Consider the following 14,550-nt stretch of genomic DNA (forward strand, 5'->3'; position numbering starts at 1 on the left):
TGACATAAATACAGATGTTATAGGAAACTGTGTATATTTCAATGAAGTTTGTTGTTTCTCTTGAGGTTAGCATGATGAGAATGTTCTGAATGCTTCAAAGGATTCCTATCTTTTTTTTTTTTAAGAAAATGCAAACATCTACTAAAGTTGCTTTTGAAATAATACATTTATTCATTTAGTAATTATTTAACTAGAGAAGAATTACCTTATTCAGACATACAAGAATGTCAATAGTCTTACTGGTAATGAATTTAATAAAGTAACTTTAAAATCTGCATTTGGATCCAATCCTCTCCCTATTCTAACAAGGAACCTGGAAGTTAATAAGCAGTTGGCAGGCAGTGAGGGTCTAACTAGGCTTCAGTGGCCCAGAAAGAATGGATACAGACACCTGAACTGACTAATTTATTTCATGTCTTTATGTAGTGTAGAAATGTGCCTTACAGTTTCATGTAACCACGGAACAAAAATAGACATTCTTTTAGTAAACTCTCTGGAAACAAAATTCTTCCCAGATATTTATTGATAGGAAAATATAATCTAAAAATTCTTCTGCCCAGCCCCTTGGCAGCCTCCCGGTCTTCCATGTGCTCCATGCAATTGGATTCCCTTTGCTCTTTTTTTTTTTTTTTTTTTGCGGTACGCAGGCCTCTCACTGCTGTGGCCTCTCCTGTCGCGGAGCACAGGCTCCGGACGCTCAGGCTCAGCGGCCATGGCCCACGGGCCCAGCCGCTCCGCGGCATGTGGGATCTTCCCGGACCGGGGCACAAACCCGTGTCCCCCGCATCGGCGGCAGGCTCGCAACCACTGCGCCACCAGGGAAGCCCTCCCTTTGCTCTTGACTCCCAGATGACTCTCTCAATAATTAAAGGTCACCTAACAGACACCAAAGCAGTAATTTACAAGAACCAGGTAGAAGGCATTCTGTGTTTTTGTCTTTATTCTTCTATTGGAAATATGCAATAAGACTAAAATTTATTAAAAACAAAAACTAACAAACAAAACAAGCAGACAAAAAACTTCCCATACTTTTTTCTTTTGACTAATGTAAATTAACTGTGTCATTTTTAAAAGTTGGCATTTACTCTAAATGAAAGTAGAATAACATTTGCAAAAACAAGAATTACTAGAGAAAACAAAGGCTTCAAATTGAGCTAAAATATTTTTTTTGTCCAAAATAAAACCCCAAATTAAGAAAACAACCTCTTGATCTTTTGTTTTGATAACTAGTTCTTATTGTGCACATTTCAGTTGGTATTTGAAAAACATTTAACTATGCAGCTTTGCAGAAATATGTTCCCATTTGAATGCAGAGGAAGTTGTGCTTAATAAGAGTTTAATTTGAAAGTTAGTGCTTACCAACACTTAGTGCCTATTTCATGTTCTGGAAAGATAAAATACCAAAGTCCTGGGGAGATGTCTTATTTATACATACAGTATTCCAGAAATCAATGGGATGCTCAAAAGATTAAACAGGAACATCCTTTATTTATGGAAAACAGGATTAAAAAAATCCAAAATTAATTGTCATGCATTGTTTTGAATGAGAATAGAATGACCTATCTTATCAGTTCTAGTCATGAATATAGACTTTTCAGGAGTGTACCTTCTTCATCGTCTATTTCTAATAGCTAAGTATTCCCAAACAAAAGTTAATTCTGGAAATTCTTGTGTATGAAAAGAGGTTATGGCCAGAGGTGGTACTATTTGAAACAGCCAGAAGATTAAGCTGGCACCAATTACAAACTAGCTTCTGTGCGTTAATACTAAACTCAGAATTTGCTGGTTCACTCAGAATTTGCTGGTAAAGGCTAATTTTACCCAAAATGTGAACAGAGACAAGTGATAGGTAAGAAAAAAAATTAAAAAGCTTTTATTAAATGCCACACAACTCTCTGGCACCAGTCCACAAAAGTTAATTATTGAATAACTTTAATAACAGACATTTTTTATCTGTTCCCTTAAACTTTTTTGTGGGAGCCCTGGGGAGGGGATAATTGGAGGGTAGGGGTGAAGGGGGGAGAAGATGAAAAGATACATGACTGAAGATGGAGTACGGGACAGGAAGTTATGGAAGGAAGTTTATGCAAAGCCACTATCCACAAAGAGAATGGCTCATGCAAGCTACTGCAGGCCTTTCCAAATTTCTCAGCCTTTGCCTTGCTGCCAGCAAGGAAGTCTGGGAAGGGGTGCTTAAAGCACTTGGTAAGCAACAATCTAGCTGTTCCACCAACAAATCCAAGAACTTCTCAGTTAAGGTCACCTAAAGCTTGCAAGAGCTATTCAGTTGCTGAAGAGTGTCAAAAATTACTAAATTTTACAGCCTTAAGATGGAATCAAGAAGTCCCCAAACCTAATTTTTCCAGCTATAATCATTCAAACAGCCCTGGCCTTTGTAAGGAAAATGTAGGAGGCTGCAAGGTAGATAGGGCCTAGCAGTTGTTCCTTTTTGGTCTCTTAATGAGGTATATGTACATCCCTCAAATAATACCAGCATTATATTGAAAATCTGCAATTTAACTGATGATAATAAGTTCTGAAACTTTTACAGGGCAAACAAGTATCCTTAAGGTTAATTTTAAAAATCCCTGGAGTTTCTGACAAATTGGTATTACAATTCTGAGATTTAAGCATGGGTTTGTAAATGGACAGCTGGAGCTTAATTATTCCCATTCACATGAAGAACTGTTTCAGCAGTATCTTATCCAATGGTTCTCACCCCAGGAAAGGAGGGAAAAGGTGATTTTGGCCTCCAGGGGACATTTGGCAATGTTTGGAAATATTTTTGGTTGTCACGACTGGTGAGTACTACTGGCGTCTAGAGGGTAGAGGCCAGGGATGCTGCTAAACATCCTGCAATGCACAGGACAGTCCCCACAACACAGACTCGTCTGGTCCAAAATATGAATAGTGTTGAAGCTGAGAAACCCTGCCTAATCCAAATGCTTTAAATATGATTAAACCATAATAGTGAAATCAAGAAGTCATTATTTTCATTAATAACCAGTTTTCACAAAGGTCGTTTGAACACAACCTGCCTAAAGTTGTATGTAAGCATACAGAGGGAAAATATATATATACATATGTGATCTGGAAAAAATAAAAAAAACTGAAGAGAAAAATAGATATTTTTATGCATGAAAGTATTCACATACAATTTTCAAGGAACCAGAAATATAACTTTCTTTCTTAGACACTATGCTGAGAAAGGTAAAGAACAAAATGGTTATAAACTATCCTACTCAAAAATACTAATATATTATCAAGTTGTTATTCTTCAAATATATTAATAACCATTGGAAAATCAGCCCTCTTGTACCGGTGCAGAAAATAAATGCACCGGTATGGGATTTGTTACGAAATTTTTTACTTCCTTGGGTTATAGGGCAATTTTAAAAAATTAAAGAGAGCTTACTGGAGAGTTATTCTGTGGAATGGAAGATCATAGAGAGTGCTCAGCTATTTAGCTCCCGCCCACCTCCTTTCTTCCCCCTTTTCTGGTAGATCTCCCACTTAGAGGAAACAGGATACTACTTGTTGTGGTAATCACTCTGGTTTAAACTCCTTGAGGACAATAGTAGCTAAGATTTTCTAAGCATTTACTAATAGGATAAGCAAAATCATTGTTACAGCTCGTCTCAAAAAATTTTATGTATTAAAATGGTGAAGTGGACAAGAATTTCATCAAAATAAGAATCTTCACTGCAGCACTATTCACAATAGCCAAGATAAGGAAGCAACCTAAATGTCCATTGATAGTTGTATAGATAAAGAAGATGTGGTATATATATATACAATGGAATATTACTTCACCATAAAAAAGAGTGAAATAATGCCATTTGCAGCAACATGGATGGACCTAGAGATTAAAACTAAGTGAAGTAAGCCAGACAAAGACAAATATCACTTACATGTGGAATCTGAAAAAAAAGAGATACAAATGAACTTAAATAAATACAAAACAGAAATAGACCCACAGACATAGAAAACAAACTTATGGTTACCAAAGGGGAAGTGGTGGGGGAGAGACAAATTTGTAAACAAATGGACAAATGAATTGTTCTCTTTTAAGCTGCACATTAAATACAACAAATCTAGATGGGTCTGGATGAGTTTCTTTTAACTTAGGTTTTAGAGACACTTTTTCATAGATACCTACCATTTTACAAATGAATCTATAAGCTATCCCATTAAAACCATGTTAATTTTACCTTCCTTTTGGCCTCCTCTCCCTGCCACCTGAAAAAATGAGTCAATTACTTGTGATAAGTATTGCAAATGTCTTACTAATCCCACTGGAAATGTAAATGTGGCAAGAGGACAGAGAAGGATAAGGAAAGAAGTCCTAATGCCAGATTTTCAGCCACTGCTTAAGCCCACTCTAGCACTATGGGAATGACTTTCTTCTTTGGATGAAATATCTGGAAATCTTAAACTTTAAACTTGAATTTTAAGTTTGAGGAAAATAAGTTTGTACAAAATGTTATTTAGCTGTAAACTCTCTCTTCTTTTCCATCTCCTGGTAATTGATATAACGGATTTCCTTAAGGATTAATGTTTTCTATTCACTTTGATAAACAGTTGTTGGGCAACAACTCTAGTAAAGTCCCAACTCTCAGAGTCAAGTGTGCGTTGGTGAATGGAGGAAGTAGAAAAATACAGAAAAAGCAATAAGCAGAATGTCTAAGTCATCACTTTGGAATTAACTGAACATAGATAAAGTTGGGAAAGAAAATAAGAAATAAGGGAATGGGCAAGCAGAACCACTTCTGGGAGAGAAGGGGCAAAGTTTGCATAAGATTCAACTATGTTAACACTCTACAGCGTTACAACACTGCCATCCATACACAGTAGTAGAGTCTCTTCCCAGGCTGACTTGGGCTCAGGTCACAGGCCCCAGCTGTTGGAAACTACGCTAAGCTCTTCACCTTTTCAGGGTTCAGATCCTGGGTCCCAGAAGGAGAGGGCAGACTGCAGGGTTGTACAACATACCTTCCAACTTCTTTTATGTGGTCTCCGTTTCCTGAAGTGAAACCTGGATGTGCTTGAGGAGAAGACTGTAGGCTTATCATCAATCTTCCACTTGTCCAGCAAGCCGCTGCGGCTACTGCCTGTCCCACAGCTGGAACCGCTGCCAGCCCCACTACTGCCTCCGCCACCACCGGTTCTCCCTCCCTGAGCAGCCGCCGCCGCCATCTTGCTTGCTTCTGTAGTACAGCCGGGTGGATGAAAGGCTCGTGGTGCTGCAGCCAGGAGTCAGTGCTGTGCCTCTGAAGTGGGAGAGCCAACCTCAGGACACGGGTCCACAAGAGACCTCCCAGCTCCACATAGTATCAAGCAGCGAAAATCTCCCAGGGATCTCCATCTCAACACCAGCACCCAGCTTCACTCAACGACCAGCAAGCTACAGTGCTGGTCACCCTATGCCAAGCAACTAGCAAGGCAGGAACATAACCCCACCCATTAGCAGAGAGGCTACCTAAAAACATAATAAGGCCACAGGCACCCCAAAACACACCACCAGACGTGGACCTGTCCACCAGAAAGACAAGATCGAGCCTCAACCACCAGAGCACAGGCATTAGTCCCCCCCACCAGGAAGCCTACACAACCTACTGAAACAACCTTAGCCACGGGGGACAGACACCAAAAACAACGGGAACTACGAATCTGCAGCCTGCAAAAAGGAGACCCCAAACACAGTAACATAAGCAAAATGAGAAAGCAGAAAAACACACAGCAGGTGAAGGAGCAAGATAAAAACCTACCAGACCTAACAAATGAAGAGGTAATAGGCAGTCTACCTGAAAAAGAATTCAGAATAATGATAGTAAAGATGATCCAAAATCTTGGAAATAGGATAGACAAAATGCAAGAAACAGTTAACAAGGACCTAGAAGAACTAAAGATGAATCAAGCATCGATTAAAAACACAATAAATGAAATGAAAAATACTCTAGATGGGATCAATAGCAGAATAACTGAGGCAGAAGAACGGATAAGTGAGGTGGAAGATAAAATAGTGGAAATAACTGATGCAGAGCAAAATAAAGAAAAAAGAATGAAAAGAATAGAGGACAGTCTCAGAGACCTCTGGGACAACATTAAACGCACCAACATTCGAATTATAGGGGTTCCAGAAGAAGAAGAGAAAAAGAAAGGGACTGAGAAAATATTTGAAGAGATTATAGTTGAAAACTTCCCTAATATGGGAAAGGAAATAGTTAATCAAGTCCAGGAGGCACAGAGAGTCCCATACACAGTAGTAGCAGTAGGTAAACTTTTTATTTAATTATTAGACTATTGAGTTTTGGCTCCAAAGTATTTTTCCAATTCGCATCCTACTGTTTATTCGTGTTTTTTCAAAAATAGTCTTTTTCTTTCAGAAGAAGTAATTCTTCAAGTCTAGTTCACGCAAGGGGATTTGATATGTTCAGTGAGTTCCTGTATTCAGCAATACCTACGGGGTGCCTACTATGCCTTAGGCTCTGAGCAAGCTGCAGGCACCCCCTCAAGTCTAGGACTCATTATTTTGCTTTCAGCGAATTTTCACTAGGTGCTTTTCCTCCCGCATGTGTAAGTCCACCAGACCTTAAACCCTTTATGAACATGCAAGCTCCTCCCTTCTGAAAGCGTTTGTGTGAGTAGTTCACATGCTGGTTCGTCTACTGCAGTGTGACTTTATGATAGGGGTTTGTTTACATGGTTCCTACAAGGTAGTTGAAGATGTGACTGCATCTTAGAGATACCTGAAATCTTTCAACAGGATCTGATCCAAAGGAAAAGTAAGTTATAATTTAGAGAGTGGAAAAAAAAATCAGACCTCCCCTTATGGTCTGAAGATGCAAACCCATAGGGGCAGGAGGCTCATGTACCAAGTTTCATATTCTCATGGTGCCTCCAGCTGACTCACATACTCTATGGGCACTGGGATAGCTGAAGAGCTGATGCGCTTACGGGGTCCCCTGGCACTTGCAAGGTTGCCTGGCAATCAGGTGTGTTATGGCTCCTTATATCATAGTGCAGCAGTAACAACGTTGATTGGAAGCGTCCTGTGTGTAGGGACCACGTAAGAGGTTTGCTTGAATTAATTCATTTAATTCTCACAGGACAACGCTGTGAAGCAGGCACCACTGCTCCCATTTTACAAGGAGGAAGCTCCTTATAAGGAGCCTTCCAAGAGGCTCCGTACCTCGCTCCGGAGCACACAAGGTAAACGGTAGAGCCTGCAGGTGAAGACAGGCCTTCATATTCGATACTCCCACGCTCTTAACCACCAAGCTGCCTCGCTGCAGTGTGTCCGTTATCCCTGGGTCAACCTGCCGGCTCTTACGCATCCAATTCTAGGTGTCGTGCAATGTGACCCAAGAAGCCTTCCGGCCCCTCTGTGGGCCGAATTCGGGTCCTCATCCCCGAGACACGCTTCGCCCACCTGGGCAGGGCCGGGATCTGCCTGGTTGGACATCCCCCTGATCCCTCTCCTGGCCTGGGCCGGACTGGGACCCGACCAGGGACGGGCGGCGGGGTGAGCGGGGAGGGAGCCATCTCGCGGGCTGCGTTCGGCCCCCGCCCCCTGGCCGGGCCGAGGGGCGGGACCCGGGCCGCGCGGGCCCCGGAGCAGAAGCCGGCAGCGGGAAGCTACCGCAGTCCGGGCCGCGCAGCGAGAGGCGAGGCGAAGCGAGGCGGGGCGGGGCCGAGCGCAACGGGAAGGGGAAGCCGCGCGGGCCGGGAGCCGCGCTGCGCCAGCCGGGCTGCAGCTGCCGCGCACCAAGCGCTGAGATGGGGCTGGAGACTGAGAAGGCGGATGTCCAGCTCTTCATGGACGAGGACTCCTACAGCCGCCACAGCAGCGTAGATTACGCCGACCCCGAGAAGTTCGTGGATCCGGGCAGCGACCGAGATCCCCACCGGCTCAACTCGCATCTCAAGGTGAAGCCTGGGGCGGGCCCTACCCTGGGCCTGAGGCTGACCCAAGCCCCCGCCAAGGCCTGGGAGTGGGGGTGCCCCCTCTAACTTGCTCCGACCCCAACTCCCACCCTCGCCATTGGGTCAGCGCCGCAGGATACGGGATCCGGATTCCCTCTGTGGGGCCGCCTGAGTAGCCAGGAATTCCTAGCCAAATTCCTGTCCGCCCACCGTGACCCTAAGAGAAGGTGGGGCACCGCAGCCAAGTCTTTCTTTCTTGCTTCTCCCACCCCGAGCTCTCCTGGATCCTGGAGAGGCAGGTTGGGCGACAGTTCAGGATCCCTGAGTCTTGTCTCCGCAGGTGGGATTCGAGGATGTGATTGCAGAGCCCGTGTCTACGCACTCTTTTGACAAAGTGTGGATCTGCAGCCACGCTCTCTTTGAAATCAGCAAATACGTGATCTACAAGTTCCTGACGGTGTTCCTGGCCATCCCCTTGGCTTTCGCTGCGGGAATTCTCTTTGCCATCCTCAGCTGTCTGCACATCTGGTGAGAAGGGGCACACTGGGGTGGACCGGCTTTCTGAAACGTAGGAATGTTCTTTGCCACCTGACCCCTGCCCTCCCCTTCTCCCAGGCCGGCTTGCAGGCGAAAGAAGGCGCCTCATCTCTGAACTCAGTAGCAGAACTGGGAGGCCTTGAAGGGTAGTGTGCTTTCTTTAGAATTGTAGGTTGGGTTAGGAGTTTAAACAGAAGAAGGAAGGTCCCACTGTCCACGGGTGTGATCTTCCTTCGAATGCTGAAGCCCAGCTGACTGTGGAGGTGGTGATCTGGAAGCCATGCTTCCAGCCACAGGCTGCTCTCTCATAGGGCCCTGTTTTGACTTGTGCCCGTGGTTCTGGGCAGGGCTCTTATTTCTTTCATCACCTTTTATTCAGTCACCACCTGTGCTTGGGGTAAAACAAGAGATCTCTGAGCAGAATGCCAGTGACAGTATCATTGCAGAGGGATGTCAGACCTGGTTATGGAGAGGCGGCTCCAATCCTGTCACTGACAAATGGCAAGGATGAGAACAGAGGAGAGGCAAGATGTGTGCAGTTAAGGTGAAGGGGCCCCCAGCACAAATGAATGAAACTCAAACTGCAGGATAATGAAATGAGAAGGCTTCCAAGTTACTTTTTCACCTATGAGGCACCAACAGGAGTGGCATCTAGTAAAAGGGAAAATAAATGTAGAAACCTATTGGACATTTTGGGACATTTTGAGTAACTTTATTCACACACAAAATGCATCATAAAGCTATAGAGAACATTTCTAAGCGTTAAAAAATTTAAAAGGAAATGTCATATTTTACCAAGAAGTTTTGTTATTGTTGTTTTAAAAATGTCCACTTTATTCTGAGAGGAAGAACATTCAGATTATCCCCTGTATGGCAACAATTGCCAAGCTTGTCTTTTAGGGCAGTCCTGCAGAAATGTATAACCCCAGATGTCTCCATGTCTTTCTTAATCACTTTATATGGTATTGCCACACCCTAATACATGTTTTATTCATTGTTAGAAGTTATGAAATTGTTCTCCATTCCCCTTTACCATCTGAATCAATTTCTTTAGTCAGTTAGCTAGCTAGTTAGTTCAACCAAGAAAATTTATTGAGTGCTTAGTTTGTGCTGGGCAATGGGCCCAGAATGAATAAGATGCAAGATCTGCCTTCAGCTTATTCACAGCACATCAGGACAACTGGCTAGGTACAGAGGTGGCTGCTGAGGAAAACCCAGCTAGATCTGTGGAGGAGGGAAGCACAGGGAAGGCTTTTAAAAAGAAAAGGGTCTACAGAGGCTTTTAAAGGATAAATTGAAGTTCACCCAATAATTAAAGGATAAACAACAAACATCAATTTAATTTGATCACTAAAAACTGTAAACAACTAAACTATATTGAAAGTGCCAAAAAACTGACAGAGGAATGAAAATCTTTGCCTTTTTACATGAGCAGATCAACAAAGGATGTATAGTTAAGCTTATATTTTGACATTAGCGCATGAAATTTTTTTAAAGATGCCCAAGTCAGCGCATAAAATTTGGATTCCTAATTGAATAAAACCAGTCATCTAAACTCTGTCCATTTTCTCACTTTCCAAAATGTGAAAAACTGAGTGACCACATAACATATTGTGAAATGTTGGCTATGAAGCTATTTGGAAACATAGAGTGCCAGTCAACAAAGCTAGGCTTTCCTAAAGCACTTGTGGAATAACTGACAACAAAAAGGTTTCCATTTACTAAATGGTGGAGAGATATAAGTAAAATTACAATTAACCAAATGATACTTCTCTCCACCTGGCTCTCCTGAGAATGGGAGATGTTTTTTGTGTAGTGCTTGCAGAGGTGAATCATCAAATCACTTCTTTTTCAGCCGCAGAAAATGTATTATTTAACTTCAGCTTATTTTTCCAAATTACATTCATGTGGGACATTAATATTTAACTGTCATACATTTGTCATCAGGCAGCTGTGATTGCAAGTAGAGGAGTAACTTCAAACAAAAATGTTTAAAAGTTAGTTTATACCATGATAAAATAGATTTATCATTAATGGATCACATTCCAGTGACATAATAAGACCAGATCAAGGAGAGGCCTTATAGAAGAGCAAACCCATTTGAGTAAACTTTTTTTCTTGGTGATCAAAGCTATGAAAATATGCAGTAATAAGTTCTTTGAACCACACTGCATGGTCACAATGGATCTGACTTTAGATTATTTAAACAAACAAACAACAAAAACAAAACACTCAGAACTCAGTCTGGTGATGTTGGATCCTAGGCCAGAAGTACAGGTCATTAGGGACCGGTGAATTGGTTTGAGTCCATACCATAAACTGAGGTATATGCCATTTGGCAACCACAGGTTATTGGTCATAAGTGGATCATACCAAAGAAATGTGGCTTGGACCCCTCTACCTTTTATTTTTGCTGGGATGCAATTCAAATAAATGGTCCAACTGATGGAAATCCAGTAGTAGCAGTCTCATTTCCCAGAAGACTTTTTAATACAGCAAATTGCTGTGACAAGGCAGTCTTATGACACTATAGTTAATACAAAGCTAAACAAAAGTCCCAGTTCTAATGGATTTATTATCCAATGGATAAATATATAATCTTCCTAATTATAAGATTTATTTAAGCAATATTTGGTTGGTCACATAGAGCCCCAACCAAGTTTTGGGTCACTCCAAATTGCCTGGAGTTTCAGAAAGGAAACTAACTGGGATGTTGAGAACACAATTTAAGTTTGTTGTCAGTGGATCACTGGATCTTCTGATCCAAAGTGAGAGGACAACAACTTGAAGAAAATAAAATTAAAATGAGTTCACCACATCCTATGAACTGAGTCCTCAAATGTGGGCAGTTGCACTTTGCTGCACTTTTGTTCTGTGTTTAATTCCCTCTTAGGACATGGAGATCTAAGGAGTTAGGGGAAAGAAAATTTCTCAGCCTAAGAAAAAATGGAAAGTGCATTATATTCTGAGGGAAGTGAATTTGGTTAGGAAGCTTTCCAAACTAAACTTAAGTCAAATTGAGATTATTTTGTCATAATTGTTTTCATTATATATTCTGACTTCAAAATAGTTCTATTTATTATTCATTATAATGACAGCATCATATGGACCTGTCAGGGATGCATAATAAGTGTTAATCCTGATAGCCGGTCTATAAGATTTCCTATTCTTACTTTAATTTGTAGTGATTTGCCCAAGGCCACATATCAAGTGAGAAAAATAATGGGATAAGAAGTCAAAAGTTGCCATCATTCAGGTTTCTGTTCAACTATTTAGTTCTGAAACACCTAGTAATTTTCTTTAAAAAATTGCTTCAAGTCTTTAGCACTTGGAACAAAACACAAGATAAATATAATCTATACAGGCAGTCAATATGAATAATTCAGTATTCTAAAAATATCTCAATCACTCAAATGCCTGATCTTCTCTTTACTTTGGGCTAAATACAACAGACCTTTATTTAAGTCACATTTTAATAGTAAACCAAGAAAATCAACCTTACTTCTTTGTGCCCACCCGAGTAATAATAAAAATTCTATTGAAGCCCTCCAGCAATGCCTGAGAGTTCACAAATACTTTTGTGCCCAAAAAGCATTACTATGACAAAGAACATTATTCAGAGGACTACAGAAAAAATTAACCAGCCTGAGGAATATGAAAATTTGTGGTTATCTTAAGAAAAGGCATAAAGAAAAAATAAATTCAGGATACTCTAGTTTTTCTTGTCTAAGAGTTCTGACATAATTGAAGGGCTCTTTTAACTGTACTACACAACCCTTTTCAGTGTGTGTAATTACTATGGAAAATTAATAATACAAAGCATATGAGAATGCTAAATTCACTTCAGCTCAAATATTTACTAAGGGTAAAGGATGTCCTAACTTAAAAAGCTTACATTCTAATAGGAAAGACAGAAATATAAGTGGTAAACATCCATTATGATATCTTTTGGTAAATTTGAGGATTAAGAAGTTTGTTTCAGTACTTTAGATGCACAAAAAAAGGGGTATCCAACCCAGCCTGGTCCAACAGGGAGGAAGTGGGATGAGACAACAGGAAAAGCTACCAGGAAGTAGAACCTCAGAGACATATGAAGATTTAGGCAGGTTAATGTTTAGGGGCAGAGATCAGGTAAATAAATTTACTATTTTCTTTATTTTTTGCTTTACTATTTTAGATTGCCTGCTACCAATAGAAAGAATATTGGTGTTTATCATGTACATTCTTGTTTATTTTTTTTAAGCAACATATTTTCTGTGCATCTTATCATGATGTGGGTCACTGTTCATTTGTTTCAAATGCTCAATCCGGCTTAGGTGAACTGGGCCATTGTTATATCTTTTCATGCATGTGCAATAGTCAGTGGCCTTATTTGGTAACACTAATAATTTTTACACATCTCTCTTCCTCCATTCCAGGATTATAATGCCTTTTGTAAAGACCTGCCTAATGGTCCTGCCTTCAGTGCAGACAATATGGAAGAGCGTGACAGATGCTGTCATTGCCCCATTGTGTAGGAGCGTAGGACGCAGCTTCTCTTCTGTCAGCCTGCAACTGAGCCATGACTGAATACTTGGACCCCAGGTCCAGAGATTTGGATACTGTAATACTTCTTTGTTGTTATAACATAAAGGCACTACTGTTCTGTTAATTCCCCAAATGTTCAAATTAAGAAAGCTATTAAGATGGGCAACCACATGTAGAAATGTTTATTTTCAGATCTTTTCAAATAATGCTTTTCTATATTAAAAGCCAAGGATTTCATATCTAACTTTATAACCAGAATTATTCAGTAGGTTGGCAACACTTAATTTTGAAGGCGGACAGTTCTTGCTTTAGTATGTAAGTATACATTTCGTAAAGATGAATCTATAATGATCAAGGGACATTCCTCTCAAACACTACAATAGTTTTGTGTACAACTGCTCATAAAAATATGGAATTTCTTATTTTTCTTTTACTTTGGAAGTAATACTTTTTAAATTACCTTTGCAGGTAAAGTCATGGGGATACTGAGAGATAAGATAATACAAAGATTCTAGAAATTACAGTAACAAAAGCATACAGTGATGATAGGGGCTCTCAAATATGATAAAACAAATGTGAAAATAGATTCATGAAAATATGTTCCTTTAAATAGGGCATAGTTAACCTACAGGCATATTTAACAAGATGTTTCAATTTACTGTATATTTTGTACTTATTGTAAATGTTGCTCTAATCAGATTGCTTTAAAGAACTCATTATATTTGTTATCTTGTTGAGCTAATATATAGGAGTAAATGTATCTTCCACAAGGAACTTCACTGGTGAGATTGCACTGTCTTGATTACATAAGCATATGCATCTTCTTTGGTAATCGAATGGAAAAGAGAGATATACAAGGCTTTTCTTTCTAACTTTTCCAAGCAAAATCCTGAAGTGTTTTATGGCTGATGTTTATCTGGCTGTCATCTTAATACAAACCCAACTGATATTTCATCTAGGAGATGCTTTCTGTCTTGTAATTAGAAATTAAACCTGTATTCTGCATTCCTATTAATGTTTTGCTTTACCTTCAAGTAATATTGCTGCTATTTAATAACATTTTAAAATAAAGGCTATTTCTAAAACTTAAGTACAATTTCAACTACAGTAATTCATGTAGTAATTTCAGGAGAGTTGTCAATTTACTGGGTCCATGCTACTGAGCTACATATATATAAATTAAAAACTAACAGCTGCAAACTTTCAAGATGTTATCTAATATGTCTTGTTACACAGTATAAAATTATTATTTTTGAACTGTAGAGTCCTATGTCAGTGTTATGAGTCACTGTTGTTTTAAAAATCTCTATTGCAAAATGATAGGCATATACAAAAGATGTCTCTGATGTGAGTGGTTAACTATAATTTGCATATCTTAAAAGTGTATAAATGCTCAAATTTCAGAATTACTATTAGAACTCGGATTAACATTCCTTTGAATATCTTCATAGAGGACAACTCCTCATTCAATGAAGATTAATTTTATTTTCCCAAATTCTACGGCTGGTGAATATACAGGATGATTGAACTGGAATACTATTGGGGACCAAAGCAAATGAA

General features: G+C 40.1%; 1 protein-coding gene across 1 annotated transcript; it reads left to right on the forward strand.

Moving 5' to 3' along the window:
• Positions 1–7,717: 7,717 nt before the first annotated feature.
• CAV2 (caveolin 2) lies at positions 7,718–13,032 on the forward strand (the record flags this gene model as incomplete). The annotated part of the gene is made up of 3 exons (XM_079711526.1): positions 7,718–7,929; positions 8,267–8,454; positions 12,882–13,032. Exons 1-3 carry the CDS (start codon positions 7,780–7,782, stop codon positions 13,030–13,032), a joined length of 489 nt encoding a protein of 162 aa, XP_079567652.1. The 5' UTR covers positions 7,718–7,779.
• Positions 13,033–14,550: the final 1,518 nt, after the last annotated feature.

Source organism: Hyperoodon ampullatus (assembly GCF_949752795.1).
Source record: "Hyperoodon ampullatus genome assembly, chromosome: 9".
Taxonomy (NCBI): Eukaryota; Metazoa; Chordata; class Mammalia; order Artiodactyla; family Ziphiidae; genus Hyperoodon; species Hyperoodon ampullatus.